Raw genomic sequence first — 27,832 nt, 5'->3', positions numbered from 1 at the left:
AACTATATGTGTCACTTTCCTCCTTTCCATCAGGGGGCTGTGATCTCTTTGGGCTGTTGGGTGTGAGCACAAAGCACACATTCTGCCATTTCTGCAGTTCTCTTAAGGAAAAGAGGAGGTCACGCAGATATACAACCATCCAGAAGGCATTACGGCAATGCACAAGGAGCTCTCATTGGAAATTTTTGTATCGCACTTCTCGATGTGGGTGCTTTAAAAAATGACACTTATGAAATTAACTTTTTTGGTTTGAGGTAAAAATGTGTTTAAAGAAGAGGCTGTTCTTATTTATGCACCACTTTTCGGTGGCATTGTGATCTATTTCATAACCTGAACGTTATTCGTTTCTTTTATCTTTTCATCATGCTGTATAATGGACACCTTAAACTACATCACATTTATTAATTTTTTTCTTCATTTTGCATGTGTGAAAAAAATGTGGCAGGTCCATCGGTGACCATTTTGCGTCGAATTCATTTTATCCATGTTTTGTTGTTCAATAAAAATTGTGAACTGGCTGTCAAAGGTGGCTGGAAATGCGCTTTTTTTTTCTTTTGTCATTTTTCCAGTTTATGCTGGTGCTATTTGTTGTGCGTGCATTTGCGAACGAATATTTACTGAAATCAAAGGTAAGGCTGTATTGGCGATCTTGACACGTAGCTAGTAAGAATGTGTATAGTAATGACAGGTCCGGTCAGTGGTAGCGTCGGCCCTGTGTTATTTCTATGTGCAAAAAGAAAATGTTCGCAATCGGTGCACAAAATTGAAAATAATTCGAGTGACGTCCGTTCGTGCCGGCTATGTCTAGCACAGGCTAGGTTTAAGTCGGGCAACCATGTACTATTTACGTCCGCATTTTCTACGTTTGTCCGTGCGACTGTGGAACTTGCGTGGTAGCGTCATTGTGCAATTATGGGTCGAAATTGTTGAAATTCGTTTAGAGTCAGCCTTCATCGTAGTTCGACCAAAGCAGCGCTGTAATCTAAACAGTACTGGCACTGTGATGAAGTCAAACGGGAGCAACCGCGGTGCCCTGCGGCCGCACTACGGCGGACGAGCTCCACCTTTCTTGCTTGCCGCACTGTTGATCGGTCTCGTGCTCATCGGCTTCTGTTACTACAACCTGTCGTCACAGTACAGTGCCTTGGATATGCAATACCGGGACTTGCAAGAGCGACTGAGGGCCGTGGCAGAAAAGCACGAATCGGCGGAGCTTCGCTACGACAGGCTCAAGAAGACGCTCGAGGACAACTCCAAGTCACTAGATGAGAAAGATAAGCAGCTATTACAGAAAGAGCAAGACAGAGCTGCCCTTGAAACTGCGCTTCGAAAGAAAGAAGATGAGCTGATGACGAAGTCTCGTGAAGCCGACACAGCTGCGAAAGCACTGGTACGCAGTCCTTCGAGTTGTGTTGTGATTGCCGCGGATTGGCGCGTTGTTACCAGCTCATATTTTGTTTGTGTTTCAGTGTGGCTAGCCCTGTGTCGTTCGTTATTTGTTAATGCCGCTTTGAGTCGTATCGACAGCACTAAGTAAAGCCATAGCCTCCCATGGTAAGACACGACTTGGAGTTTGCGAACCCCCGGTCTGGGTAAATGCCAAGCTGCACACCGCGCGTGTCGTGTGCAGCAGCTGCAGTTGTCTGTGCGAGTGTGTGTGCATATTTTGCATCTGCCATTTCGCGCGAGTCAGAGGTGACCACCTGCTTCTTTCCAGCATGCGTGACGCTGCCGAAGCTGGGGGAGGAACTACGCAATTTATGCATTGTAGCTACTCCGTCCGTTTAGAAGTTCTAGTGACGCACATTAACTTTTTGTGCTTTGTGCAAGAGACAGAGCTTCACAATTATGTGTAACACTTCCTTTTGATGCCGTAAGGCAAACTAGGGCAGAAAAAAAGAAAAAGAATCTAGCCATGCGGAGAAGTGACCAGTGGCATTGTAAAACGAGTAACTCTGAATCTCTAATTACGCGTAACTGAAGAATCACGTTCAGGAGCATTACATAGTGCAAAATAGCGAAACCAGTAACATAACTTTCCTCCGCTTTGTGTTCAGCGTGAATCTTCTTGAACAAGTACTTTCACCAGTTGCTCATGATTGAAGCACTGCCTAGTTAATTCTCTCCACAAGGAAACTGCGATAGTAGCGAGCTTGAGCTGCATCTCTTCAAATGTGGCTGGCCGTACACGTAATGCTCAAGCACCTGTTTTCTTTGAACTTGTGTTGGATCCTGTGTTTTCTGGAAACAGTTATTTCTCTACAAATGCCTAGACGTGACTGGTACACTACAAACCTTGTCGGCATCCACTCTTAGTAGGCTGTAACACTTGAGGGAGTAGGTCACTAGAAATATGCTTTGCACATTTACAGTGCATCAAACAGTTCAGTTATCAGGATGAACAATTTGCTTAATGTGGTATGCAAAGTACTGCACATTTCTAGTGTACAGAAGAGTGCAATTTTAATTATTCTCAATTTGCCTAACGCAACATGTGATTCGTTCAGTAATGCTTATTCAGTTGTAATTATCATGTACAGTCGTCAGCACGGTTGTCTAGAGCACTTGAATGCCATGCTTTGGGCTGCACTAGCACTCTATACCTATAACACTTGGCTCTAGATGGCTTGCATTTGGCATGCACCGCCACACTGATGGAATTGCTCTATTTTTTGTTTTGCCAGTTACCAAAACTTCTGCGATTGCCGGTGAAGGTGCCATAGGGCTGCTGAGCGAAAGCACAGGGGGCATGTCTCAAAGTGAGCTTCCCTGAAAGTTTTACTACGTGTTATGTTTGCTTTTACTCCCAGATCTCGCAGCGCTTTCACTGGAAATCGTAGACGATCGCAGCTGTTGAAGCCTCAGTAACTAGCATGGTGAAAAAAGTTAACACAGTGCCATCAGTGTGGCTGCATATGCTCAGATGGAGCCAACCAAGTTAACGAAATGACCATGAGAGCACCAAGATGTAGGCAGCTGTTTCATGACCTATATGACATGCATGTCATGACGTGACCTATCATTTATGTTCATCATACACTTTTGTCATACTATGCCACTTTTGCTACATACCAAGACGTACGCAGCTGTTTTGTGACCGACATGACATGCATGTCATGAGTTATCATTTATGTTCGTCATACACTTTTTTCAAACTGCGAATTTTGCTACATACCAAGTTAGGGAAATTACCATGAGAGCACTAAGACGTAGGTGCCTAATTAATGACTTACATGACATGCATGTTATGATATTTGTGCTGTGACATACCATTTATGTTCGTCATATACTCTTGTCATACTGTGCCAGTTTTGGAACATACCAAGTTAACGAAACAACCATGAGAACACCAAGACATGAGTGACTACGTAGATAGATACTGTCAAAGTGGCAAATGTTCGCCAAGAAATGTTTTGCATTTAAAATAACAATGTACGTGTGTGCCATGTAATTCAGTGTAGCATTGTCTCGCACTTCTGTGTTGCAAAATATGATGTAAAATACAATGTAATATGCGTTTGTATCATCCACTTCCTTTTGTCCTTCATCTGGCTTGCGCTGCCCACCCCTAGGAATATGTTCATTCACAGACTCACCCAGCTTACTGTGTTAATTCATGTAATTTTTGCATGGAAGACATCAAAGGTCTAAACCTATCTACCACCAAACAAGCAGAGGGACACGTTTAGTGACCAGCAGCCAGAGCACAACCAATGCATAGTGTATTGTACACAGAGAGTGCAAGGATGCACAAATAATATGTGATTTGACATAACTTTATGTCCACAAGTTGTATTGGAATATGTAACATATTTATTGTCTAGAAAGCATTGCAGATCAGGAACAACTGCACTGTGAAAGGAGTGAGGGTTCTACGACCACACTACTTGGGTAGCTTTTGTGTCGTTGCTAAGTATGAAACAGAGTATAGTGCCATCAATCCCACATGCTCATGTATGTGAACCAGGAGTATAGAGGCGTACACCTCTACAAAAATAACAAAAATAAATAAAAACAGTTCTGGCTATGGTACTGGTATTACTCTAGATTGAAGCAGTATGAGGCTGGATATTTTGTTTGTGTACAGAATAATACAGATGTTATGCAGAATTAGCCTGTGGAATTTCGTCTAATGTAATATCAAATCAGGGGGTGAGCCAGGGACACTTCTAAAGTGTAATCAATCCTTCAGATACTCTGTATGAGACCTGGGGAGAACAACACCTTTTATAAATGCTTTGCAAGAGACTGACATCGTATGCACCTCTTTTATCTACTTGTTTCAGACTGGATGCCTGCAAAGGTTGAACGAGACTTCTTCAAAGTTATCCGAGAAAGAAAGTAAGCAACTGCTTGGTGTTTATTATTCCTGAAGCTTATCTTCAAAACATTCAAATGTTGCATTCGGCTGAGTTCTATATTCATTGATCAATGATCCTGATACAAAGCCTGCATTATTAACCTGCCCCAGTTGTTGCCCTCTTTATTGTAGCATGTAAGCTAAGTTCTGGTTGCTAGGGAGGCGTATTCATCGGCTCTGTTTGTTATTTATGTTTTGTTGCATTCCGCAAGTCGGTTCATAATAACTCAAGAGTAGTTCTGTGACAACTGGTATGTTGCATATCAAAAGGGAAGTGTCGAAACACAAGCAGATGAGACAAAAGAAAGGCACATAGCGGGCAACAAATTGTAACGTTGATGAATTTTGTGTAAATAGTAATTTTGTGGTTGTAGTCTTAAAGTACGTCATTTTTCTTTACATACTTCTAACAACAGTGTCACTTGCAAAGCTCACCAGTGAAGTTGATGCACTGAAAGCAGCTGTCAGGGCGGCTGAAACAAAAGCAGCTGCTGCAGCTGGTGCACAGTAAGTTCCTCCTTTACTGCTACTGTGTAATTTAGATGAAGATGTGAGCGAGCATTGACAAAGGATCATCATCTCCACTCATGATGTACAATATTGCAAGAAGTGAATTTTTAAATACTGTGTATTGCTGTCATGCCTCAATGAACTTTGGGACTTACACCTGCTTCTTGCAGCTAAAAAAAAATATTCTATGCTAGTGCATTCTTTTTCTCTCTTTCTTTTTGTAGGGGTTTGCGGGAAGAGTCAGCACTAAAGTTTGAATGTCAGCCAGCCGATTTGCAGTCATGATAAGTGTCAACTAGAGATCTTTGTGCTTTACTATTAAAGCATTATTTGCACAGGACAACATGCGATGGAAACTTCTTGCAAATCATGTTGTTAGCAGCTCAGAAACTTCTGTGACTTATTCACTATTGGAGATTGTGGAGTGTAACTCTTAGCCACCCAGTTGCATTAACCCTTTCAGGCATTGTATGCACAATTGTGTACGCCAAGATAATGCATCAGAAGCTAAGAGCCCTAATGAAAATATTCAAAACATGCTGGATAAGTCTTGAAACACTTAACCTCCATTGCAGGTCTGAATAATAAGTCGCATGTTTTAGTAAAATGAGTTGGAAAGTAGGTGGCTGGGTGTTTGCTCTTTGTCAATTTGTGATCATTTAGCTGCTTCAGTTTAATAGTTTTTCACAATGTTTTACATCAGGCTTATTTTCAAGTGGCTGAATGCTTTCCAGGTGTGCTAGACACAAAGTAGTTATTGTTCTCATATCAGACATTCCTGTAGAGAGTTCTTGCATGGCGTACACATTTTGTAATCTTGAGAAAACTTACTGAATTAAAAATTCTTAACCTGATCTTCAGCTCCATGCTTTGCATAATTCTTAATATGGAAGAAATGTGCTAAAGCTATGTTTTCAGTGAACAAAATAATTTGGTGCCTGAGAATGTTATGCACTTCCCAAAGCATTCATGAAGTGTACATTTAGTCTGGAAATTGCAGAGAGAGAGGGACTTGCATCAGTATGTACATGAAGACAGTACTAGGACAGGTTATCACGTGCATTGCACTGGCCACCTGGGGCACCTGCAGAAACAGTATATGTGACCCTTGGGTTTTTTGCAAGCTCAGCTTGGGAAATCTCGTTGTAGTAGCTAGGCAAATAAACATGCTTTGTGCTTACTCTGCTCCCTGTAGATTGCCAGCACTGCTGTTGCCCATTGGAAAGTGCTACGTTGTTCCACCCAAGTTAGCTCAGAGAGTCCAGTTGGGACAGTCTGACCTTGTTCAACAGCACCCTTTGGCAAAGGAAATTTCATTCATGCCTCGACCTATTGTCAGCGGCAAAACAGACCGTGATTGTTTTTTTTTGTTCTGTCTCAATCTTTCTTGCACAGCCCTGCCAGCCAAAAGACGGCAGCACCTGAGAGAAATCAAAACCTGATCAAGGAGCCACCGTTACCTGCCAAGAAAGAAGAGGTGGCAAAAGAAGTTGGAAATGGGCTACAAGATGGCATGGTGAGGGGTAATGGCACACCCGGTAGCACTAATATCACCACACAAGACACAAAGACACATGCTTATCATCCAACTCTACTATCACCATCAAAATAAAGGTTCATTCATTCACCAGATGGCTCACATCTTACATGACTGTAGTTGCTCTGTGTTCTACTGTAATTGACTATAATGAGTGATTCTGATAACAATCACCTTGAAGACATCAGCAAACACACAAGTTCTTACCTTTTATTTGCCCTGAATGCACAGAAGGGGACAACGTTTTATATTTTGGTAAAGCATGGAAGTGGTATGTAGCCATTGGAATTATACTTTTCTATGTAGTGTGCATGGACTGTAACACATTTGGCAACATTTGCCAGAGGCAAGAACCGTAATATTCGAATCTTGATACAGTTGAAACTCGATTTAACAAAGTGATGACCATGCTCGAATTATTTTATTAAATCAGAAAGTTCGTAAAATCGAGAAATACATTTGTTGGTCCTTCGAAATCTAAAATTGTAATGTAGCGACATGCAAAGGCTACTGTGGCATTGTATTTGCCACTAATCTAGCCATCTATTGCATAAACCGTGAAATAATGAAAGCAATCACTGGTGCCCCTACCGAGGTGGTGCTGAGTCAGCTGTTCAGTGCGTGGCGCGGTGTTCAGCCTTGTCAAAATAAAGCTAGGGATGTGACCATGGCGCCTAGATGTTTTAACACAGTAGCTTTAGACCGCACACTCGAAGAAGAGCGCATCTGTGTTGAAATTGGAAAGAAATTACCACTTATTTATTTGAGGAAAAAAGTTCATTAAACTGAGCTCGGCCAAGTTTGTTTTATTAATTCGGTTTGACGACAACATTGAACCCCATGGGTACCTGCTGGGTAATGTAAATTTCTTCGTTATATCGGGAATAAGATCAGGTTTCGTTAGATCGAGTTTTATCTGTATAACAAGTATAGGTATAGTGAATTATAATATGTAACACGAGTCAGTACAGAAATTTCGTTGCTCAAGTCAGCATGTAACAAATACATATGCGCAAATGACGAATATCGGATATAACGAAGTTATTTTTGTATTGGATGGGAGAGTTGATGTTGGGCAACAAAGGATATACAGTAGATATACCACAATGCCGTTATGTACGATTTCCCGGCTCCAACTCTCGCGATTGAGAACAGAAGAAATGACCTTATACGGTTAGGCTTCTTTTTTACCAGTTCATGTGTTTCTTCAAAGTACAATCTTTCTGTACCAATGTTCAGTACGTCACCGAACTTCGATTGTATGATACGTTTACCGGCTGCTAAGTCCCATGTAAACAAGAAGAGGCTCGAAGTGCGTGTGATTGAGAGCAGTAGTCGTCCGTTACAACAGCTTCCCTACAATACTTGCCCGCATGTCTCATGTGAAAATGGCGGCACGCACCCATTTTCCTGTTCCGGTAGCAACAAATCTCCTCCCAGGTTGTCGCGCATTGCATTCACAGCTATTGCCGCCAACCCTATTGCAATAAGCATCTTCACCTATCTGTTTCCCAGCGCGTCAAGTGTAATGCCGTTACAGTAAAGCCTCGTTAATACATAGTTGGCAGGGAATGTGGATCAGGTATGCACTAAGCAATGTACTAATTAACCGACAATGGCAGATGGGCTGCTATAGACTTACCGGCCAAAAAAAGAAGTGTTCTTACTCAAAGACACGTGCAAACAAGTTTTATTTTCAAGCAAGCAGCAAAAAACCTGTGGTTTTCACTTGCCGCCATAGCAGCAACCTTGCTGAGTTTGAAGAAGTTGGCCTTGCAGTGACAATCGAACCTTAAAATTCAGCAAGGCCGCGAGACAGTTTCTCCACCAGGCCCCACTTCTCTGCAAACAGCTGCATGACCGTCAGTCAGCGCACTAGCCATGTCAGATACAGAAGGGCCATCATCCACACAGTCATCCATGACGACGACATAGAAGTGGAAAAAGCCATGGGAGCACGAAAACACATCATGGCTACCATGTTTTGACATCACTCTCGGTTGCGACTGCAGTCTGAGAATATTCCGCGCACTACAGTTTTGCTATTTATTATCTTCACGCACAACAATTTGCTGTTCCACGCTTGTATGCACGGAAAAATTAAGTAAACATACTTCACGCAAACCATTTGGCATGCGTTAAGTGACTATGGCTTAAGCGGTCAGCCAATACATTAGGCTGATTGGCAACAGAGCAGAGGACGGGTTGAGACTATATTTAAACCGGAAATACTTCTTAAACGGGTACATATTAACGATGTTTTACTGTAGAAGCGTATTGCATGCTTTTAATAGGTGATAACCCAAGCATGCGGCTGTTCCCTGCTGCAGGTGGCAAGGAATAAACGTAATGTTTCACTCTGGTGGCATCGTAGGCATCATATTCCGTCGTCGCCCACCAGCTAGTTTTCGTTTGTGTTGTTGTAAAACACTACGCAATAGGAAGACAACAATAGGAAGACGGGTTCCACCAGCTCAACACGTCTCAACATCTGGAGCGACAACAATTTGCGCCATGTGCGCACGTCAAAATGTCCCACAATATGCTGCCAAAGAAGCTGCTGACCCAGGCTAAACTTGAGGAGTGCATACGTAAGCTTGCCGAAGCTGCAAAAGTAACAATGCTCGTCTCGGGCCACTCGTACGTAACCAGCTTGGCATGCATCGGCATCTCATGCTGCAACAATTCGCGCAACGGTTCGCATCAGATAGATGTCAAGTACACTAGAGTTTGCCAAATTTTTTTAGTGACTTCGTATCACACATTTTCCCTTTTAGTATGTTTTTTCTTGAGCTTCATTCCAGAACATATGAACAAGGTTCTAGTGTATTATGTGCTGGCTTGTCAGAAGAACAAAAATAACCATGTGCAGTTCATTTCACTTGCATTACTGCTCTATGCATTACCTACCACACCATTTATGTAATAATGTATGGGATATACAGTTAAACCTCGATATAATGAACTTCACTATAATGAAATTCTCGCTATAACGAAGTATTTAGCTTTCATAACCTCTTGTCCATAAAACACCGTGTATTTAGAGCCTCAATATAGTGAAGTGTGTTTGTATTTGGTTGAAATATAACCAAATTTCACTTCCGCTGTAAAGGAATGCTGACACAATAAACGGACGCAGATAGTCAGATTGAATTACAAGTGGCTGCTTGCAAACGCACCTCTGAAATCACACGCCACCGCGCGACAAGAGCAACCACCGAAGTTGAGCGGTGGCATGTTCCAAGTGTGATAAGATCCTATCGTTACCCGCGCAATTTGTGCCTTAGGTGTGAGTCAGCGATAAAGGGATCAAGCGCGCGAGGTGTTGGAGGGGGGGGGGATAAGTTGGCACACGTCTCGATTTTTGGCGCGCGTCTCAGTTGTGGCTGTGCATGGCTGTAGCGCGGGTGAGTGCATACGCAGTCGTGCACCCTACTTTAGAGGTAACCTGCCGCGTGTAGAGAGTGGGCGTGCCGAGACAGCGTGGCTCCATGTAAGCTGTCTTACCGTGCGTCGAGTATTGGAGATTGCGCAATCTCGAGTTTCAGTGACCCATTGGAGCGAGAGGCAGCCGCAGCATTTCCTCCTCGCTGCCAGTGCTTTTCCAATAACGTCGTCGCAGTGGGGGCGACGCTATCAGCCGCAGGGGCAGAGTGCACGCGAAAGTGTGGCTGGCTTCACTTAATTTGTACTGCCGAGAAGAAGTCGTCGACATTCTTGGCATGAAACCATATCATTCGTCGCCGGCTCCCAAATTTATTAAAATGAATTGTTTTTCTAGTTCAAATTTGCTTTCTTCTATTACCCGATAATTAGGAAAGTTCTGTGGCCCCTTTCTGTGTAAGAAAAATCAATTGGTGACTGTACCTATGTGCATTAAAGGTCGAATTTCAGTAGAATGAAATTTCGATATAACGAAGCAAATTGCCAATTTCACCGACTTCGTTATATTGAAGCTTAACTGTAGTGTGAATGGAATAGCCAACAGCAACAATAGAGCACCAGGAATAGTCAACAGCACCACGTGAGAGTGGGCAAGACAAGTAAATCGAACACTACTACCAGAGTTAAACTTTCCGTTGCTCTATAGCGGAGTACTGACACTTGAGCTGTAAAAACTCTACCGTACTCTTTTTGCACGTAAAGAAATTGGACTTAGCAAGTGTGGAGGTCGGGAAATGTGTTCAAGTCTGAGATATTCTAATACAAGATACAGTCGAAGCTAAATATGACAAACCCAGATAAAGCGAATTATTCTCTGCATTGAACATGCAAAACTTGCTGACCACAATTTTGGATATATTGAACTCAGGACGTCCGCTGCCAGTGCAGTAAAACCACTTGCGTATCATAAACGCTGCACTGAGGAGAATTATTTTACTGTTTTCTTATGGTCGAGCATGCGTGCGTGCACGGGGGGCCTCAGGTTTCTCTCAATCAAATTTTTGACTTTTTGCTTGGGCCATCCTACATCTCTGTGTTGTAAACAAATAACTCAAAACGAATGCCTGGGAGTATGTCATAAGCGTACTGGAAGTGAAGCTTTATCAAGCCGCCATTCGTTGTGAGGCTGAGAAACAGTTCGATGCATAGGCAAAAGTTACTGCCTGCTACATGTATGTAGTTTTGTCTGCAAAAATCGAACCCTTCTATGCTTCGTTTCTTCACTGGTTATAACGAATCCATATATAACGAGTGCACCACAAATTTTCAATAGGATGAGTGAGATCAGTAAGATGGGTGAGTTTGGGCATATTGAATTATTTTATATGTTAAGCCATTTTTAGTGCCTAACTCTGTTCATTCTAACCATTTTAGACTGTGTTCTAATTTGGTACTAAAGTTATCTGAAAATGATAAACTTGACTTCATTGACACTATATGACACCCTGACACAAAGCAAAATTTGATGTTGTTGCGGAGTGTCATAAGGCTAAAATGGTGTTGCCTACAAAAAGATAAGCAAAGACTGCGGCACATGTTTCTTCTGACTGTTCTCATGTTGCAGCCACAGTTTTTACAGGAATGGAGCGGGCCATTATATTATGACATTCTGACACATCCAGCTCCTAAGTACTTAAATCAAAACCAGTTCGTAGAAACAAGTTATATTAGTGTATTGAATTATGTAGGCTCTCTGGGTGCCTGCCAGTATGTTTTATATAAGGTTTTTAGAGGGTTTAGACCTTCATTAAATGAGAAAACATGACCAGTCGTAAATGACATGTCAATGTTACTTTAATTCCTATTCTTACCTGGAGGGAGCTGGCGATATTGTTCACTAGCTTGTTTTTTTATTATTAGAATAAAAATAAAACAGAGGAGGAGTTGTCACTGTTTGGTGGTGACGGCTATGCCTTTTCATTTAGTAAGTTAGTTATGTAGGATTTTAAAAAACATGAATTCTAGGAGTAAAAATCTCTCTCCAAAAGTTATCGTGGAAGCAAAGTCTACAGATGTCTAGAGTACACAGCTTTCAGATGCACAAGTGAGACACAATTGCACATGATGCAGTAGAGTCAACATTCATCACAAATGCCAGTGTCTTCAAAAGAGCATCTAAGTGCTTTCATTGCTTTGTGGTGCACTTCTGATGACAATGGGCGTAACACTTTGGGAAGCGAGAAAGGCCCATGTGAGTCATTTAAACACAGTTCTTGTTAAAGGCGTTGTCTATGTTTAGTGTGGTTGGGAGGGTCAAGTAGTACGTGGTATATGTCCTCGTTGTCATGGCTGCACAAACTTGTTTGAGAGGACACATGCTTAATTTGAAAGTGCACATTTCCACTGGGAGGGGCCTTGCATTAAAGGCGATCATTATTTTTGCCTCATAGCCATCCTATGTTGTCACTGGGAGGAAATTTCTTTGTGCTGTAAAGCCGTCTTTAGGTCTTTGTTGGTCTGTGGTCAAAGATGAGACAGCTTCATATGTAGCTGCCCTGACAGTCGAGGAGAATCATTGTAAAGAGTGCGCAGATGTTGATATTTGCACTACATGTTTTTGCCATCTGCAAGGTGCACAAAGTGGCATTGCACGTAATTGTGCTTTCTACCGTCAGTGGACTCTTTGTTAAACCAATAAGCAAGCCTCCCTGCAAGGCAAGGATTCCATCTTTGGCACTCACCGTAAAAAGTACTAAGAGTTGAATTTGGCCTGAGATGTGTTACCATTTGGACTTTACAAAGGAATTGCAATTGAGATAACATCAAAATTTGGGCTTGTTGGTTGAACATCTTGGATTTCAAACAGTGCAGCAAGGAACAGAGACAGTAGAGAAAGCGCACAGTGATGACTTCCAGCTCTGCTTTATCCCATAAGAGCAAACATATACAAGCAGACCAAATTAAAAACAGCATGAAAAAAAAGAGAAAAATCTTAATTGCGGGCGGCATTTTAAGTGCTCTAGAATTCTTCATAGGCATTGTAGCCAGTTCACAAGAGAAATCCTCAGAGAAAGTGATATTAGTTGCGTGGGAGCATATTGCGGTCTCTGGGTGCCAATGCCGACTGTGATGTGACATGATTACGCATCAGTTCAATTTTTTTCATGCTGTTTTTATTTTTGTCTGCTCGCATATGTGTGCTCTTTCGCAATGACACAGAGTAGGAAGTAATTGCTGTGTGTCCTCTACTGTCTATGACCCTTGTTGCACTGTTCTAAATTCAGTTGAAGTATTAACAAATTAATCAGAAACTGAATAAGTTGCCCAGCCTTAGAAGTCATATAGATATGAATCACGGAGTTGAGAACTGGCCAGAGTGGCTAATTCATTTCAGAGCTTCTCCCCCTCCCACACACATGTACACATACACATACTTTATGAAAACCTTTTTTTGGCAGAGGCAGGTGCAGCCTTTGTCTAAAGAAACCACACACTTGACCACACCTGACTGTGGGACTTCTTGTTGGCAACTGCACAGCTTAAAAATTTTGGAGAGGGGGGCCAGCTCTTATCCTTCAGGGCTTTCCAGTGCCAGGAGTTTCGTGATTACAACATGAGGCAGCTAGGATTTGGCAACCCTCGAGGTCCGAGTGGTTCTGCCTCTTTTGATGAAGGCTGAACACTTAAAGGTGGTGCATTGAAATTGTGTTTTGCCTTTGTCAGTACTGTCGTAAGAGCCTGTTCAGTGAAACCCATATGGGTTTCACCTGTGTGTTTTCAGTAGAATTACTGTAAGTTGGGAAAGCTGGGATGAATTTGTTGTAACTAATGTGTCCTTGTTATTTCTCTGCTTGTGTCCTCATCTCCTTTGTTCATTAGTTACAGTGAACGTTTTCAGCAGCCTTTCCTTTGGGTTTCCTTTGTAGCTCTTCACAATTCTGAAGTGGATGACAATATTTCCCTTCAATGAAACTTCTTCCTGCATGCAGATTTTCATAGAACTGATTTTCCGCATTCACTGTCCCTGTGCTTCACGTTGCCCATTAATTTGGCCTCACTCTACGATCAGCTAGCCTTCTGGTTAGCTCAGATGGTAGAGTGACTGCCCCAGCAAGGCGTTGGTCCCAGGTTCGATTCCTGGGCCAGGACAAAATTTTATTTGAAACATTCTTTCTGAAAAATCTGTGTTTTCTTTGTAGCTTTGTGCTACAGTGTGTGTCCCTTTGCTTCGAGTTATCGATTAATTCTGCCTTGCTGTGCGATCTGCTTACTTCCCAGTAAGCTCAGATGGTAAAGTGACTGCGCCCCAGATTTACAGAATCCAAATTCATGCTCGATTGGTGACTTCAGTTGTTGCATTCTTTTGCACGCAAAATGCCTTGTTAGGACATTAGTCAACAGTTCCGCTAAGACATTGAGACACCATGTTATAGCATATTTTACAACTTCTTGCCCAATATATTAAGCTCATTTGGTTGCTCATTATGCGTGTGATCTCTTTGTGACGTGCAGACATTTACAAATCCTTCTAGTAAGTATATTAATTGTGTCTACATTGGTCTAATTTAGCTGCAAGATCCTGATGTGAATCCACCACTGGACGCTGGCCAGTAGAGAGCAGCAAGACCACAGCAAGACTATGTGAGTATAACTACACGTTTTTCATGTAAGCCATAGCATAGGTTGCAGAAATTAATCCAATAGTTCTTGGAATGAAGCTGTCCTCCTTTAGTGAAGATTAGATAGCTGCTTCACCACTGTAGGATGCCTCTAATACATGCACGAGTCATAAAAGTTACATAAATAAGGGTAAAGTGTCTCAGACAGGCTTGCCAACGTTTTGATAGTTGGACCTATCCTTGTCAAAGGCAGCCTTCTCATGCTTAGAGTGTTAGTTTTAAGGGGATAGTAGAATGATGTCAAGTGGTGTCGCTGACGGTGGTTCCTACCTGTAAAGGAAACTCTACTATGCTCTATGTTGTGCCGCTAACCCGTTAAAACTAAAGGACCAAGAATGGCAAGGACGACTGTAGGCTCCGGGGTGCGAGCCCCCTCTGAAGTTTTCCGGGGGAGGGGGGTGCAGATCTCCCCCACCCCCCCGCTGGCGATGCCAAGGCCCCCCCCCCCCCCCCCCTCCTCAAATATGTAATTACCAAAGTGCGGCCCTTAGACGAGTCTATATATTAGTTACATTGACCATATAAATTGTTGTTAACATCCACTTACGTATTAAAATAAGCATAATGTAATGCACGGACCATGTAAACCTGTGAATATCTCACTGGATGATCACGAGCTCTTGCTGTCACAACGCTGGCATTATGAAGAATGCCAGCCATGGGGGCACGGTTCGTACAGCTGCGCAATTCACTGCGAATCTGCAAATTAGGTTCATCATCATCATCTGTCTATTTTTATGTGCACTACAAGATAGTTTCTGTCAGTGATTTCTCCAATTGTCCCTGTCTCTTAACTGAAGACTACACAATCTGCAACACAAAGGGCATGGAAAGACAGCCCAGGAAGGAAGACAACGCACATGAAGTCAGCAGCAATCCCTGCTCATCCTTTATCATTGCACCCACTAATAACCACCAACAATTAGAAATGTCAGCCACGCAAAGTCATTTGCGGCTACGGCAGGGATAGAGGAAAAGACGCGCTCTCCTTTTCAAGCGTGCATTTGATAGTGTGACCTCCAACTAACCCAAATATTGAGTGCGTGGGAAGCTAATGCCCATCGAGCCGCCATCCTTTTCGGCTCACTGTTACGTGCCTTTTCACACACCCATGATGTGCGGGTCGCTCATTCATGTGGCATTCATACCGAACATCACGGTGATGACGAAAAATAAAATGAGAAATAGAAAACATGCGTCGAGCTCGCTTCTACCATGGCTGCAGGCGTCGCAATGTGCACCGGCTACAAACACAGTATGAGCACCAACGACAAAGCTAACAGTGGGCAAGTCGCTAATCAGTACTTTGCCAGAACCCATCTGACGCTGAGAAGGAAGTGTATTTTCCACCATATAACCACCAGCGGAAACATAACGCTATGCACGTGGGGAGACAGTGCATGCAGAGCGACCAGCCGTCTTGAGTTGCAAGCTTGAACCTGGCGTAGATCACCTCCAAAATAAAGCATGCCACCCGCATATGTAGTATCTCCTCAAATGCACAGCCAGCCAAGTACAGCCACTACAAACTAGGAAAAAACGCACGCTTAATGGACTGATTCGGCGTAACTGACTGATCTGGAAAATTGTTAGCTCTCGTTTTAATGGAGGGGTGCGTCTTCATAGACGATTTGTGGCAATGAGTCTTGATAAAAGAAAGAAGTTAAGAGCTATTGCATAGTTCTGACCCGTTTTGTACCAGGGGCCAGTTTACAGAGTGCTCCTTCTACAGTAAGGCATGCATGAAGTATTCAGTTGGCAAAAGTTACCAGGTGGTAATACAAAGTAAAAAGGCAGTGAGGAAAGCTTCCGGGAACTGAGGCAAGCTTCAAGCACACCACCTGGCTTAGAAAACAACAGAAAAAGTTATACAAAGGAACGAAAATCGGGTACATAATAGCGCAAGCAGGTCGCAGCCTTTTGGGCAAGCAAAGACGCTTAATAGTGCTATTTGTAGAACACCATAGTGTATGCTGTGCAATTTTCTTACTAATTTTTATTCCTCACATGCTTTATCAGCAGCTCAATAACGCAGTGCACAGTGTTCCTACTTGTTCTTGTCTATTTTCGTGCTTTTGAGATATCACTATGTCTTATTTATTGATTCGTTTGTTAATATGGTTGTTTATTAGTGCATATGATAATTTATTACCCTATAATCCTTTATTCTGCCAACAGGAAATAAATAAAACCAATGGCATAAGGCATGCTTTGACAAGTAATTAAATGATTGCCTTATGGATTCACGTTGCTTTATGCTAATAATTCTAGTCATAAGTTGTGTTCAGTAAGTGTTATATACTGCGTCATTTTTATATAGTTAGGTCTTCTGAAATGACCTTTCGTCAGCAAAATATTTGATTCTATCTATCTGTATTAAAACTTTATAAGACGGCATTACATGACTTTCTTCATTGCTGTCTATTTGTGCAAACGAATATGCACAAAACACATATATCTTCCTAATATGTTTAGCTGAATCCACTTGTCATATGGCTGATCAGAGAGACGCCAGTCTCTCGGAGGTGCGAGGGCACTCACGCTGTGAAATTGAACTGTCTCCTACTATGAGCTCTGTAACCAATATAAGGTCATTACTTCACTGACCTACTCTTTGAGGTCACACGAAGTTTCTTCAAGTGCAGGTGTCATTAAAAATTATTTATAGACACACACACACACACACGCACGCACACACACACACATTGTCTGTCTGTCTGTGTGCGTGTAGTTCGGAAAGATGGTCGAGTGCCCCCCCCCCCCCTTTGACCAGAAAAATGAAAAACTTTACACCTATGAGGACAACTTTCACAAAGATAGGTCCACCTATCAAAAATGTCAGCCAGCCTGTCTGAGGTACTTTAACCCTGTTTATGCAACTTTTGTTTTGACCGGAGGACCAGCCTTTGTCGGAGTGAATTTTATCTCTCGGTGTGTTTTCTTGACTCTGTAATGAGTAATGAGCTAATGTGCAAGTTTTTGTTGACGAGTCACCATGCGATTGCATGATAGAGCTAGCTGAATGCATGCGGCTTGACACAGAACATGGTAACTTTGAATGTAAACGCGAACTTGTTTCTTTCTCTTCCCTCCCTTTTTCATACAGTACTTATAGTATCTCTGCTGGAGGCGATGTGGGACAGGAGGCATGACTTTGCATATTGTGATAGTTGTGACTTTCTATAACATACTGAAATTGTCTTTTTGCCTTAACAGCAAATGTCCATATAGCTGCCTGATGAAAGGAGAATTGAAGGTGCAGTGCATCCAAGGTGGCCCATTCCTCCAGCCATCTGCTGTCATTTGTCACTGCACATCAGAATCCCATCATGGTGAGGAGGACCTCACAGATGATCTTCATTTTTTTTTATTTCGTCCAGCTCGGGAGCCTTGCACATTGGTTGTAGTGTCCTGTCGGAGCAGATCGTTCTGTGGTCAAAATTAGTGAATCTACCTCAAGGCTCGCAAATCGATTCACTGCTTTATTCTCTATGTATACTACCCATCATTAGCAGTGCTTCCAACATCAACAAAATGAGGTATGTAAGAGTGAGATTACTTCTTGTTTGCCATGTTTGAGATACACTGCCAGTGTGAAATGGACACTTATTCCAAAAAAACTGCATTGAATAACGTTTTTGGGATTTGAACCTCATTACAATGAAGCAGGATACTTGGCAAAAAAAGCTACTGCTGTATTGCATCTGACATTAATTTCAAAAGTGTACATGGACGAATCAGCAATTAGACTCCACAGGAGAGTGCTGCCGTGAAACTTGAGCTTCATTTAAGTTTGCAACGCCTTTAACTTGCACTTTGAGTAGCATTAGGGATATTGAGCGGAATGTGTCTAAGTCGTTTTACAGAAAGAGCAATGATGGTGGGTAGAGCTGGCCTAACCTAATTTGTAACATGACTTTAGTGTTAGGTCCTACCTATAGTGAGTGCTGCAATGGAAGGAGTGGGGAAGTCCACTGGTGCATGGCATCAGCAACGTTTTATTGCTGATAATTCAATTCATATAAGGTGCCTTCAAGGAATTCTTGGAAAAGATTTGTGATGAGAACTTAAATTTGAATGCCATACGATGCTTTTCTGTATTTTGTTTTCATGATGTGCATGGTCTGTACTCATATTTTACAGCCGTCATCAAAATTGCTGCCATTCATCTTGTCGCTCATAACTTTCGACTTCTTGGCGCTTCAGTTGGCCATTTGACCGCTAAATCTAACACCAGTTATCCTGGTTGATCTTGTCCCAAACCCTAGCTTTTGACCTTTGACTCTTTCTTTAGGGCACTCCAATAAAAGAGTGCGGTTGAAATGGCATGATTGTGTCTAAAGTCGAAAGTGGCCAGTTGTACAGCAAAAAGATGTACAAGAATTCAAGCTTGATTGTGATTGCATGGCTCACATTAAACACTGCAGTATCCAGATGCAATGTTCAGGCTTGACAAGTAAGAAGGTTTCTGAAGGTAAGCACGTGAAGCATCGCTGTGTCATGCTGTTGGCAATGCAGTACTAGTTAGCTGCAACTCAGCCAGAGATTATACACACTAGTCGTAACAAGCTGCCACCAGCTTATGGGTTGGAATGATAAGAGGCTCATGTATCCAGTCAGTTTGTGATAATCCAAAGTAGAAGCAGGAAGCAAAATAATAAATTCTGTTTAATTCAAGCAAATGTCCAGGTCTTATTTTGCCTTTTGCATGTTGAAGGCAGAGTGAAACCACTTAATTCAAACAAAACTCCCATTTCATTGAAACTTCTTGGCTTCTCAGGGCAGAGATTGTGGCCAAAAATTGCTGTGAAGCAGAACATGCGTAGCCTCCTCAGACCTTGTATCTAACCTGGTGCACGTCAGCTTTGCTATTAAAAATAAAAATTGAAGTGATGGGGAAAAAAATGTCCAAATTGAAGGCAGAGGTATACAGCCAATATCAATAGTTTAATCATCTTGTTGCCATCAAATTTGAAGACAATTGATACTGCTTTGTGTGAGACTATTTATTGTACAGTCAACTTCCGTTAATTCGACCCTGACAGGACCGATGCAATTGATAGTATTCAGTAGGTCGAATTATGCACAATGCAGAAAAATGCCAAAACACACTGCTGATTCATTTGGCAGTATTTGCCTGTGCCATAAACACGCCCCCAAAACAGTGGTGCAACCACTTCTAGTGTGTCAAAAGTATAAAACTGACGTAGAAATGACATTAACACTCCTAAACAAAGTATAAATCTAATGCCCGACCGATTTTTTAACAAGAAAAAATGCAGCAGATCCGATGTGCCCTGTTGGAATCTATATACAGCGAAGCTTTCTGTAAATGTATAAGTACTTAAACAGGTGTTTGTGTTTATTCAATGTGAGTGCAAAGTGAAACTGAACACTTTTATTCATGTTTGCAAAGAATGTAGTGTACCTTTAAACAGCCAGCGCTATAGTGATTGAAAGAGGCAAGCTGGCTTTCTGTGCCATTTGTTTGAGGTACCTGACCTCCCCTGGGAGGCGCAGATGCAACTAACTGTCCGCGCGGTTGCCAAGCGGCGTGTTGCATGTGCAACGTGAGGCCATGCCCTCTGGTGCCCTCTCTCCCGTCTCATCGCGGGTCTCCGCGTCGTAGCCCCTTCGCCCTCTCCACCAGTGGCCAACCACCCACATGCACAGGCCAGCTTCCCCTCCCCCTTCTACCTTCCACTGTTGCAGGCAAAGTAGTGTGAGTCATCGGTTCTAAATGGCGCCGCCGTCCCACAGCGAAGTCTGAGCTACGTATTTGGCGACGCCCGACTTTTTAAAGTCATTTTCGCCGCAGTACGTTCTTGTTATGCCATAAAAATGCCGCAAAGGCAGTTTAGATTTCGTGTCTGTTTGCACCATGCAGGCAAGTTTCAGTCCAATTTGCCTGAGAATAAAGGAAGTGTGCCTTTGAATCGGGTAAATACAGTAATCAGGCAATTGTGAACAACAGGAGACAACATGTGTTTAATGCATTCACTGCGCTTAAGCTCCAACGAGACAGACGCTGTGACTAATGGGGTCGCTGTTGGGGCCACTTCAGGGGTCAGCTGTGTGCGAGCTGGCAGGTCAAGTTCAAATTATCTGGCGAAGGCCAATTGTTTTGGATCAAAGTGACACAAATTTTGGCTCATAGAAATGCATGGGTGCTCACCAGGACCTTCAGTCAGAATTGAATTAACCCTAAAATCAACTTAAGTAGAGTCGAATTAATGGAAATCTACTGTGCCATCTCCGACAATGAAAAATGCCCAGGAGGTACCCACATCTGACATGCCATGAAATGTTGCTGCAGTCTGAAATTAAAAAGTCTACCCAATGAACCGCTGCACGACATTACACTTTATGTTTTAAAAGCAAGCAAAATAGGTTTATACCAGAACAAGCGTTAGAGATTTCACATCGTCTACACACATAGAGGCGCTGGTAAATCAAACGTTCATGCCATTTGACCAACCAAAGGGTGTTTAAGTGATTAGCTTTTTTTTTTGTCTTTTTCCCCTCGTTTTTCGTGGTCAGTGGCGGAAATTTTTTTGCTGATAGAATCAGGAGAGGTTAGTGCTGCAGGAAGGAGGGGAGAGCTGCTATGGAGGAAAGTAGATTATTGGGGGAGAGGGAAAGTTGCCATTGTCTCCGGATTTTGCTGTTTGGTTGGGAGAGATTCTGACATTACAACAGAGCCTTGTGGGTCAGTGAGACTGTGGCAGAAAAGGAACAGAACTTGCAAAATTGACATGAGGCTTGGCATTACCACGAGGCCACCATGACTGCAGAGGAACAGGAAGAAACATTGTGCCAGCGACTTTCACAGACAATTCAGCAGATTCAGGAAGCTTACTTGACAGTCATCTGCAATTATTTCTGCATACTTTTTTTCATAAGAGACCGCTTTGCAACAAGAGTTGAATATAAAAAGCATAGTGTCACTAGGCTTTTCTTGGGCCTGAGGAGAATAAGGAATGTATAGTCAGGACGTACCCGCGTTTGATATTCAGGCTGCCATTGGCATTGACGAGTGTCACTGCAACAGGATGCAAATAACATGGCCACACATTCGCTACTCAGATATTTGGCATGCATAGGCACAGGATCCCACAGGATCCTCTCTCTCTGCTATTGAACATGGCAACAGCCTGTGCTTTGCACAGAGTTGTCTAGTACAGACTATGTGTGATTATATAACAGGTCAGGCCCTTGTTTTGTACTGTATTTTATTTATTTCAAGCACCTGATAATGTCATACCTGCCAACTTTTAAGATTTTATTGTAAAATGCCCAATGTTCAGAGGTTCTTCACATTTGTCTTATTGATACAAATAATTGTAGTAAAATATTTTTGTCCGCTTTAAAACGGCATTGATTTTAAATGAATACAAAACAAACGATTGACCCATTTTTCTTAGCCCGATTTTTTGGGCCCACCCAATCATTCAGACCTACTACCCACAGCAGCGCCTCCAAGTTATAGAACAGGTATATAATAGCATTCAAAATTTCAGCTGATGGTACATGAATATTTGATAAACTTGACAGAAATTTCAGTTTTTTTTTTTTTGGAGCAGGTCATTTTTGCTGTGACTATAGAGCAGAACGACTGTTCAGAGCACCAGTACAGTTAGCAAAAATTCTAGTAGACAGTCAACATCTTCAGTAGTGAGACAACTTTTAGTATTTTTCACAAAATTTTAGTACCTTTCAACTCCAAGTAAACTAACTTTCAAATGTTGAGGCTGGTCGGTCTGTAATGTAAACAAAAATATGCCAACTTTAAGAATTCAAATTTGCACAGTTTGACTGTAGTATATTATAAAAATCTTCAGACCGAATTCGTAAGGATTACCGCCAAATTTCATGCAAAGCTGAGTGAAATTTTAGCGACGAGTTCTTGTGCTGCGTCTTTTGTAAAATGCAGTGAAATTACCTTTTCGTTATTTATTTATTTATTTATTCAAAATACTTTACAGTACTGAAAAGGGCATTGGGTAAGGGGGGCTTCACAATACGTAACAAGGTTTAGATAAAGTTATACAAATAATTACTTTGAAATGTATCTCACACATACAGACTGGGATACTTAGCACAAAAAATGACACAGGGACAAGCAGGAACACAGGACGAGCGCTAACTTTCAACAATTGATTTATTGCAGCTGGTGAGTATCTATATACTCACTGGGACGCCACTGCAATAGACACACTGAAGGGAAGGAGGAAAACAGTCATGTGGCTACTATGCCCAAAAATTCAAGCTCTTTCTTTGATAAAGGTATAGACGGCGTGCTGACGCACTCGTCACCTGCTCTGGCTATCTCAGCTGCTTCCACAATTTCCCTCGTAATCTTATTCCTGTGGCGATAGACAACAGTTTGTTTTAAGAGCAGGAAGCATGGTGCCTTCGTGTCACATTTTCTACAATGGGCAGCCTTGTCCTGTGTCAGCCTTGGCAGCCTTGGCTTGTCCCTGTGTCATTTTTTGCGCTATGTATCCCAGTCTGTGTGTATCCCACCAACACGCCCAAACTTCTTCCCTGCTAAAGTGTATCTCTCACAGTGTACAGTTATTCGAGTTACACATTACCTTCACTATCAGTTGTGTCACTACTCAATGTAATGAGGTTCAATTGTGTCCCTGTGCATATATAATGTTGCCCGGTGAATAACCTGGCCTAATCTCATATTTCAATGGAAACATTGCAGTGTTGATGTGCTATATTACTTTTTCTTTTCTGTGTAAGCGTTACCTTTTGTATGACAGCATTGTGTTGTCTTTGCAAGTCTGATGTTCCTTTTCTCAGAAGTGTCATGGCATTTACAGCCAGTCATTCGCACTATAACTGCGCTTCCCATGTTGAAATTATTGCTTGTTTCATTCACTGTCACACATTGAATTTGTTGTCTTTCCCTTTACATTTTGCAGTATTTGCCAGTTTTTAGTGGCACTCTAAAGGGACACCAAAGAGAGAAATATAAATTCAGAGCTCTATTAGTGAGTTACCCTCCTACAGTACCGAAAAAGCCGCTCTTACCGCTAAGGAAGCTTGATAATCTATGAAAGATGCAAGTACGAAAGACTTGTGGCAACACCACCTTAAAGTTCACGCACCAGCGTGCCTCAACATCATGGATTTTTATTGCATCTGCTCAGCATATATAATTTGAAGGCGAGTAGCATCCTTTGGCTCTTTCGCCCGTTTCCGTGTTTCGTGGTTGGCAGTGGCCGAAGGTTGGTGGTCAGAGGTTGGAACAAAAGCGCCAATGTAAAGGGTGTGCGAGCTTGCATTGCAAGGCACGTTTGTTGTCGAATGCCAGCTGTTGTAGCTTATTCATATGCACATGCTGTCCACTTATACTACCACTAGAAATGTGCCCGTTAACGGTTATGTTCTCTACGGAACAGCACAATGCGACAACAGACGCTACCTAAATACCCTCACTGCAACAAATATAAGTTGTCAAATGGACCCTTCCTTTTGAATAGCTTTCTAAAAGCGTTTGCCTATTTCCTCACTCAGTCGTCGTTAATGGTGTTACACAGTATTTTTCCATCAGTGAAGATAGACTACTCTTGTGTCCCAGTTCTACTTTTGTGCTGTTAGGTTACTTATGCTGGCCATTTTGTTGGTGTAATATGGATGACAGGGTAGGGAAGTCATTTTTAATTTAAATGCTGTCATCGCAGATGCTTTTCAAAAGGATTCAAGACTGAACTTAGTTTAAGAACATTTACTGCGCCACTGCTGCCCAAATACAAAGAAAAGAATACTTTGAAATCCATGGTGTAACACTTGCGTAGCAGTGCCGGGGCTCTGGTGCAAAATTTAAAATGTAGAAGTTTCATCTCCATCTTATCTTTGAGTAATAAATGTTCTGCCGCAAGATAAATAAGATTTTTAAAAAATTCATAATTTCAAACTGATTCAGTGCTTTTCTTTAGTGTCCCTCTAACTGTCACCATTTATTCTCTACATTCTCAGTAACTATTTTCAATTGCCGTTGCAATGCAATGAAAAAAGAAAGCACATTCCTGCCTGTGGGGCGGTTTATTTTTGTGGCAGTCTTCCTTTACTTCTTTCGTGTAATGTAGATACACTTGCTGCATCAAAGTGCATGACTGAGTCTTTCGTGTATACATGCAACACTTGTGGAATTTAGGAGAGTTTACTGTTGGGCTAGTTGGTACATGATCTTAAAATTTAAAACAGTGCCACTGTGTCTCACTTTCTTGTCCAGTTTCCTGCCGCTGTTTTAAATTTCGAAACTTGTTGAGTGTTGTACGTTTCAGCAGATTGGTATGTGTAACTGCTCATGCTTTCCTGCTTGCTACAACTTGCCAAATATTTTTTTTTATTTACAATGCTTTAAAACTCGTTTCTGGTTTTAAAAAATTCCATTTGATAATCGTACGTACAGGTTGTCATGCAGGTTTGGTATGTGACCCTGCATTTGTAACACGTTTCGGGAAGCTAGCTGTGAAAGGTGCCCCGAAACACTCTTTGAACATAGTAATAAAACTTTGCCAATGTGTTAAGGAAGCTCCTGTAAACATGTGAGCTGAATATTATTGCTTTGCATGTAGCAGGCAATTTACAATGTTCTGTCAAAAGCAGTAAAAAATTGCTTGCCCTCTCCTTCGCATTGTCGTCACTGACATCGCTAGCAGCTGGACCCACCAACGCTGTTGGCTGGTTTCGTGATCGTGAGAACATTCTCAGTAATACACTTATTGCTCATTTAAGGTAAATAAATGGAAAATATATTTATACGTCTGTGGCCTCAAAACAACATAAAAACCGTTTCATCTTTGCATCACCTGTCTACACACAACAGTTGCGTGTTGCTATTCAACGTCTTGCCACTGAGACGTTCAACCTTTGGGCAGGGCCAGCGGGGCATTGCTCCTGTGCGTTTCCTTGCTGTCTCCCCTGTGTAGCCTTCAGCATGCTAGTGGAAATGAGAAAAAAAGCTGCTCATTGGTCCAGTAACTACATTTAACTTTGCCTGTGCTTGAAGGATTCGAAAAAATGTGGCAGGAGATTTATGAGACAACATACATAACTTAATAGTGATGTCATTCTGTGGTTAGAAAAGTGTTTCAGGGCCCCTTAGAGGCTACCCATGTTTTTGTGCAGTGTGTTAAGTTGCTGTTTAATGTTAACCAAATATGGTGAAAATTTAGCTGAGCAAAATAATAGGACAAGGTAGTTATTTCAAAGAAAAGGATGTATTGTGGTGTGATAATTTTATGCTGTATGTACTTTTTTTTCTCTTTTCTTTTGCAACAGACGTCATTGAGCATGAAGCCAAAAGGCATTTTTCGAAATCAACATTTATGCTGCCAGGTGCAGATGTGGGCTAGTTGTTTGAACATAAACTAAAAAGTGTGAAAGTAAAACTAGGACACAAGAACAAAATGTCAATGACAATGTTTTGTTCCTTCCCCTCTCTTTTGTTCTAGTTCTACTTTCATGCTGTTAGTTTACTTATTCTGACCATTTTCTTGGTGCAGTCACAAGTGAAACAATGGTGGTGTTTTTTTTTCAGGAGTGCCATCATTACAGATGCTTTTCTTATATTCCATAGCATCATTTGCTTCCCACCTAGGTACCTTTTTGCATTTTAGTTGTCATTGTCATAGAAATTGGTAGCTTTATATTTGAGTAATACAGTAATGCTGATGGAAAGAAATGTGGCCTGTCTGCAAATTCACCAGCTTTGTCTCTTCCCAGATTATTTAGCTCGCATCTGCTGCAAGTGGCAAGAGAACTGTCCATTCTATAATTTAGCCACAGCTCTGTAATAACACCAAAGCAATATTTCTTTTGACTGCTTTCCACTGCTGACACTTTTTCTCCTTACCAGTGTTTTAAATGTATAGTTTAATTAGGCAATGCCTCTATCACTTGCAACTCATTTCCTACTTTAGTGAATGCTTCTTCCGCCTGGCATAAGGTGGCTGGCCTGCTTGAAAGGTAAATAATAAGAAACTTGCCTGCAATTATGTTTTTTTGGCAAGACCTTGCCTTACTGCAAAACAGAGCAAAGTGCCTGCTCATGCAACCTTTTTATGTTTGCCAAGCACAGTTTCTCAAGTTTTGTTTCTGCCGTTAGTTACAAGCATGCTTTGATGGCAAAACTGTTTCAAGAAGTGAAGTCTCTGTGCTGCAAGGTTAACACTGTCATCATCAATGCCATTGCCTTTGCAAATGACCAAGCAATGAGATTCAGCTTGTAGTACCTACAGTCCTGCATAGGCAGTTTTCTTGCAAATTCACTAGAGCGCCTCTCGTCAGCATCTATATTCCGACGGTTCAATTACTTGTCACGCTCAGTGGGAACACTTAATATCCAACATATTGCAAAACATATTAGGCCAGGTTTCTGTTGAAAGTCTTCCTAGGCTGTCATAGCTGCCGCTTTTGTAACTAAAGAACAGCCTAGATATGGAAGTTACTTTTTATTGAATAACAGTGCGTTGCGTGTTCCTTTGAAGTGTGACATGCGGAACATTTAGAAAAGTCAGTAGCAACTTTTTCTTTTTTTTCAAGTGCACGCTTGATTGATAACATTGAATTTTCCTCAACTTGAAGCAGCTTCTCAACCTTCAGAGAGTGAAAGGTGCAGCGATTACTCGAGTCCCACAACAGAAGTAGTCGCTGTGCTTAAATAGTGATACTCTATGTTCCCTAAGCTGCAATAAGGTTGTCAGGCTTTTGCAATGTTCAAAAAGAGCAGAGCAGTGTCTTTGAAGCATCCCTTTATTGCAGGAATTATACCAGGGAGGTTTACTGAAGAGCAACATTACTTTACAGATGAAGGGCACTGCTATATCCCATGCTCCAAGAGAAGTTGAGTAACTGCTTCAAGTTGAGGCTTGTTTCTTTAAGGGTGTAAGGGATGACTCACCAACATCAGGCACGTATGCACTTTTGACTGAGAGAAGATAGCAGGCAACCAGGAGAGAATGAGGAGTGCTTTGCATCACAGTTGGTGCAGTACAGTAGATGAGAGGTTCACAGAGAGACCCAGTTTTCATTTTCACGATATGTTTTATTTCCATGCTACATGTGATAAAAAGTGTGTTAATGTTACACGGACCCCCTTCCGAGGCCCAGGGACTACGGAACAGTGATTGTGAGTCAAGGTGTTGCCGTCAAGAGGCAAACTCTGTTACTCAAACGAGAAGGAAAAAAAGAAAAGGGAAAGTCACCAAGCTCTACAATCAGGACTACGCTGTAAATCTTTGGAAAGACGAGAGTTGTACCGGTGATGCAGTGTTGTATGAAATGGAGAAAAAGAAATGTTTGTAAGTGGAGAGTTGTAATAAAATAATGACTCATGTAGCA

General features: G+C 41.9%; 1 protein-coding gene across 2 annotated transcripts; it reads left to right on the top strand.

Moving 5' to 3' along the window:
• Positions 1–825: 825 nt before the first annotated feature.
• LOC135904091 (tropomyosin-like) lies at positions 826–27,832 on the top strand. 2 transcript variants are annotated; one of them, XM_065434689.2, is made up of 6 exons: positions 827–1,390; positions 4,287–4,341; positions 4,777–4,867; positions 6,266–6,386; positions 14,361–14,432; positions 17,687–27,832. In XM_065434689.2, the coding sequence occupies exons 1-5, from the start codon at positions 836–838 to the stop codon at positions 14,403–14,405; spliced, it is 867 nt and encodes a 288-aa protein (XP_065290761.1). In that variant the 5' UTR covers positions 827–835; the 3' UTR covers positions 14,406–14,432; positions 17,687–27,832. The 2 variants fall into 2 exon arrangements, with proteins under 2 accessions (XP_065290760.1, XP_065290761.1); XM_065434688.2 differs by lacking the exons at positions 14,361–14,432; positions 17,687–27,832 and having other exon boundaries at positions 826–1,390; positions 6,266–6,497.

The sequence above is a fragment of the Dermacentor albipictus genome, chromosome 1, assembly GCF_038994185.2.
Source record: "Dermacentor albipictus isolate Rhodes 1998 colony chromosome 1, USDA_Dalb.pri_finalv2, whole genome shotgun sequence".
Lineage (NCBI taxonomy): Eukaryota > Metazoa > Arthropoda > Arachnida > Ixodida > Ixodidae > Dermacentor > Dermacentor albipictus.
The sequence above is the reverse complement of the archived record's forward strand: the minus strand, read 5'-3'. Positions and strand labels throughout refer to the sequence as shown.